The 5588-nt window shown below is 44.3% G+C and overlaps 1 protein-coding gene across 1 annotated transcript in view; it reads left to right on the plus strand.

The window, feature by feature from the left end:
• The first annotated feature begins 391 nt into the window (after positions 1-391).
• The window catches only part of LOC109917313 (C-Jun-amino-terminal kinase-interacting protein 4-like), a 222875-nt gene continuing 217678 nt past the window's right edge, over positions 392-5588 (plus strand). Inside the window, exon 1 of the mRNA XM_048611076.1 lies at positions 392-921. Within this exon, the coding sequence (XP_048467033.1) occupies positions 602-921 (320 nt within the window). The 5' untranslated portion in view covers positions 392-601. The remainder of the gene's footprint in view (positions 922-5588) is intronic.

The following is a 5588-nucleotide window of genomic DNA, read 5'->3' on the forward strand; positions in this document are numbered from 1 at the left end:
TACAAAGCGCTGTATGGAGGATGATAGAGTTACCCGGTTTAGCCCGAGAACAGAGATAACAAGGTGTAGAGCTGGATGAACACAGCAGGCCAAGCAGCATCAGAGGAGCAGGAAGGCTGACGTTTCGGGCCTAAGGATCTCGACCCAAAACATCAGCTTTCCTGCCCTTCTGATGCTGCTTGGCCTGCTGTGTTCATCCAGCTCTACACCTTGTTATCTCTGATTCTCCAGCATCTGCGGTTCCTACTGTCTCTAGCCCGAAAACAGCATGTGACAGGATCACATGACTTATGGAAGGTCGCTACGTTCCGTGATTGATCGGTGCGGGGGCGCGCAGTCTGGAAGAGGCGGGACCGCGCCCCTCGAACGGGAACGCGCCCTGTGGGGGCTGGGCAGCGCGCTGAGGGGGCGGGGTTGGAGCCAGTGGCCTCGAGCCGAGCGGCGTCGTCAACAGGGAGGGAGCGGGAGACGGCTGAGCGGCGGAGAGAAGAAAGCACCTAGAGCTGAGGAGAAATATAGATGGTTATCCCCTTAAGTTCCTCCGGCGTAAATCAGTGATTTGTCTATATGTTTTCCCCTGCATATCGATAATTTAAAGAAAATGGAAATGGATGATGGGGTGGTTTACCAGGATGACTCCAACACTAATGTTATGTCGGAGCGGGTGTCGGGCCTGGCGGCTAGTATTTACCGGGAGTTCGAGCGGATGATCCGCAAGTACGACGAAGATGTGGTGAAGGACCTGATGCCGCTGGTGGTCGGTGTGCTGGAGAACCTGGACGCGATGTTCGCCGAGAACCAGGAACACGAGGTGGAGCTGGAGCTATTGCGGGAGGATAACGAGCAGCTCATCACCCAGTATGAGCGGGAGAAAGCCCTGCGGAAGCACGCCGAGGAGGTGAGTGAGTGTCCCGGGCCGTGGTGAGGGCGCCGTCGCTTTTCACTCTCCATCGGGATGGCTCCCGCTTAGATCTCTCAACCGAACCTCCGCTTCCCCTCCTCCTCATTGGACCAGTGCTTCAGACTAAAGCCCACCTCCTTTACCTCCTGAACCCTGATTGGTCGGTCATCCTGTCACTCAGCACGCTAGCAGGTTTGATTGCACTGCGATGACAACCTGACGGGCCCTAGTTTTCAAAACAAGCCCAACTTGTGTGTGTTATATATTTTTTAAATAAAGTGTTGGTACTTATTGATGAAGGTTGTGTCGACGCCGATTTGCTTCGGTAATATATTTCCCTTGCAGTATCTTCTGGCGTGTGTTGGCACAGTGTTTCCCTGTACGTCATCTGCATGAATAAGCGCAACATTGATGTGGGTTAAAAACAAAAATCTTAGTGAATTCTTCCTTAATGGACCAGAATAACCAAGAAAATTTAAAGTAACCTTTATAACACCGTTTACCAGAAACCAGTTAAGAACTTAACATGCGAACTCTGCTTTTTGTAAAAATCTGAGTTAAGATGTTAAGAACCTAATGGCCTATATGTTGTTTTGTTCCAGAGAAAAATGAGTTTGGGACTTCTTGCTAAAAGGGATATGTTTTCTGAAAAATTCATTGCTCACTTCTTTGAGTACAGGAGTTGGGAAGTCATTTTGAGGTCGTACAGGACATTGGTGAGGCCTCTTCTGGAATACTGTGTCCAGTTCTGGTCGCCCAGTTATAGGAAGGATATTATCAAGTGGAGAGGGTCAGAAGAGATTTACCAGGATGTTGCCGAGTATGGAAGGTATGAGTTATAAAGAAAGGCAGGATAGGCTGGGACACTTTTCACTGGAATGTAGAAAGTTGAGTGGCAATCTGACCGAAGTAATGAGAGGTATAGATAGAGTTGTAGATAGAGTTAATGGTAGTTGTTTTTTTCCCTAGGATGTGGAATTTCAAGACTTGGGGGCACATTTTTAAGGTGAGAGGAGAGAGATTTTAAAAAAAAATGAGGCAAATGTTTTTACACAAACGGTGGTTCCCGTATGGAATGAACCTCCTGAGGAAGTGGTGAATGTGGGTACAATCACAACGTTTAAAAGACATTTGGATAAGTACATGAATGGGAAAGGTTTGGAGGGATATGGGCCAGGACCACGCAGGTGGGCCTAGTTTAGTTTGGGATTCTGTTCGGCATGGACTGGTTGGAGCGAAGGATCTGTTTCTGTGCTGTATGTCTCTAAGTGGAAACAAAACGAGCAAAGTGCAATTGTTCTTGTATGTACTGCATTATGTGAGGAATAAATCATCTTGGAGTTGCCATTGAGAAAACTTCGCAGAGTTTGGGAGTGTAGCATTTTCCTCTGTGAATAAAATTATGTAATTAAACCATTGTTGACAATTGGTGTAGATTCACAGCCATTTGTGTTTAATGGATTTTCATGGAGTATCTGCAAAATATTTGTAGTTTAAAACATCAAATTGATAATATTCAAATCTTCCAGTGATGTGTGGTTAGCTTTCCATACTGAGTGAGACAGGTATGGTGGATGAAGACTTGGGTTTCAGTATGACACCATATTCACTTATTAAATTCTCTGAGTAATGTTATAACCAAATTGCATATTGGTCTGTCTTGCTACTCAACTGGCAATTGTGTTGGTTTTGACCATCTTCTTTAGTTCCACCCCCTCATCTCTCATATGTTACCATTCTCTGTCACTCACCCAGTAACGTAAACACAGGATTATTTACATGCCAAACAGTGAGTTATCCCACAATCAACAAATCAGATCTAAGCTCTGCAGTCTTACCACATCCAATGGTGAACAACAAAACAACTCACTACAAGGTGAGGCGATGGCCTAATAGTATTATTGCTGAACTTAAAATCCAGAGACCCAGCTAACGTTCTGGGGACTTAGGTTCAAATCCTGCCATGGCAGATTGTGGAATTTGAATTCAATTAAAAAAATTGGAATGAAGGGCGTGGTAATAACCATGAAATCATTGTGAATTATCGGGAAAACCCCTTTTGATTTACCAATGTACTTTAGGGAAGGAAACTCCCTGCTTGCGACTCCAGCTCTACGGCAACGTGGTTGACTCTCAACCTCAATTAGGGATGTGCACTAAATGCTGGCCTAGCCAGCAATGCCCTCTTCCCGTCAATGAATACCAAAAAAAAGGAGACTCTATGAATAACTTCATCCTTAATAATGGAGGAGTCCAGCACATCAGTACAAATGACAAGACTGAAGCATTTGCACCCTGCTCAGCCAGAAGTGCCAAGGTGATGATCCACCTCTACCTTCTCCTGATGACCCCAACATTGCTGATGCTGGTCTTCAACCAATTTGATAGACCTTACGATATCAAGAAATAGCTGATGATGCTGGATTCTGGAAAGGCTGTGGACTGTGTTAACATTCTAGAAAAAAGTACTGAAGATGCGCTCCAGAACTAACCACGCCACTAGCCAAGCTGGTTTAGCACATTTAGAACACTGACAAATACATGTCAATATGGAAAATTGCACAACCATATCGTGTCCACAAAAAGCAAGACAAATCAACCATTTCTGAAGAAGGCCCGAAACGTCAGCCTTCCTGCTCCTCTGATGCTGCTTGGACTGCTGTGTTCATCCAGCTCTACACCTTGTTATATCACAAATCAACCAGGCCATTTATCAGTCCATCAGTTTATTTTGCATCAACAGAGTAATGGAAGGTGTTATTGATAGTGCTATCAAGTCAGGAGTGTGATGGAATACTGCCCACTTGCTAGGATGGGTGAAACTCCCAAAAACACTCAGGAAGCTTAACACCATCCAGGACAAAGCAGTTTTTTGATTGGCATGCCAATTCTCACCTTCAACATTCACTCTATTCACCACTGCAGAGAAGCTGCAGCAGTGTGTACCATCTTCAAGATGCACTGCAGTAACTTGCCAAGGCTCCTTGGATAACACCTTCCAACCTCCAAACCAGAATGACAATGGCAGCAGGTATGTGGGAGCACCATCATTTGCAAGATCCCCTCCATGCCCCACACCATCCTGACTTGAAAATACGTTGCTGTTTCTTCACTGTAACAGGGTTAAAATCTAGGAACTCACCCTGTAACAACACAGTGGGTGTTCCAAATAAGTATTTCACAAAGGCAGCTCACTACCACTTTCTTGAGGGCAGTTAGGCGTGGGTAATAAATCTTGGCTTATCCAGCATGTCCTGCAAATGAGTTTTTTATAAGTCCGAAAATAATATTTGCACTACAGCAGTGACCAAATTTACAGTTACTGAACATATACAGTACTTCCAACATATCATCTCAAACTGTAATTCTGATGCACAGATGTATTGAATTTTGAATTACTTGCTGTAGAAGGCTGCACAAATGTTTGCTCGATTGCACCCTCGGATGTGATGTGGAGAAATGGAGTAGAATGGGACCTGTGCTCACCATAGTTAAGAAGAATGAGAGGTGATCCTGTTGAGTCATATAATTTTCTTGAATTTATGCTTTATGCTTAATTCTTAATTCTAGGGGTTTGTCTAAGAAGAAGACTGGGTAGCTGTTAGGAGGCTCCGTAATTGAGGAGTCTGGAGATTTTGAATTATATAAGCCAGAGGCTATCAGTGAACTGACCCATGGCCTTAACAACACAATTTCTTTCAGACATGAAAACAGAAAATACTGGAAATAATTAGCATACCAAGTAGTGTCTTCCCTTTTTCCCGGGTCTTCCTTGTTTCAACAACTAGTCTAGGTTGTTCAGGTATCTTGGCTGTGCTTTCAGTTGGAGATAGTAAGAACTGCAGATGCTGGAATCAGGGATAACAGAAAAAGGGTCCTGACCCGAAACGTCAACTTCCCTGCCCCTCTGCTGCCTGGCTTGCTGTTTTCCTCCAGCTCCACACTGTGTTATCTATACTTTCAGTTGAATGTGCAACACGTTCTGGAATTCCCTCCCCAAATCATCCATCACTATGCTATCTGCCCATCTTCAAATCTGGCGCTTTTCACACTAGCTTTTGGTTACTATTCTTAATATTTTGCCTTTGTTCAGTTTTTGAACTGCCTTTGGGTATTGTTCTATGTTCTGCCTTGCATAAATATGATCATATAAATTTGAAGTAGGAATAGCCTACTCAGTCCCTTGAGCATTTTCAGCCATTGATGAAGATCTTGGCTGATCTGATGACTCCACGTTCCGTCATACTGTAGGATGACTTTTCAGCCTCATGCTTGGCAATAATCTATTGACATCTGCCTTAAAGGTATTCAAAGACTTTTTATTGCCACCTTTTGAGGAAAAGAGTTCCAAAAACTCCCCAACCTCTCTTTCTTTTCATCCCTTTGCTCAATCGTTTACTGCTTATTTTTAAACAGTAACCCCTAGTTCGAAGCTCTCGTACAAGAGGAAATAAACTTGCCACATCCATTCTGTCAGGACCCCTCGCAGGGTCTTGTATATTTCAAACAACTTGTCTCTTCTAAACTCCAATGGATGAAAGCTTAGCCTGTCCAACCTTTCCTGATAAGACAACGTGCTGATTCCAGTGATAACACAGCATGGAGCTGGAGGAACACAGGGCCAGGCAGCATCAGAGGAGCAGGAAAGCTGACGTTTCGGGTCAGGACCCTTCTCTGAAGAAGGGTC

The sequence above is a fragment of the Rhincodon typus genome, chromosome 23 (assembly GCF_021869965.1).
Source record: "Rhincodon typus isolate 14 chromosome 23, sRhiTyp1.1, whole genome shotgun sequence".
Classification (NCBI taxonomy): Eukaryota; Metazoa; Chordata; class Chondrichthyes; order Orectolobiformes; family Rhincodontidae; genus Rhincodon; species Rhincodon typus.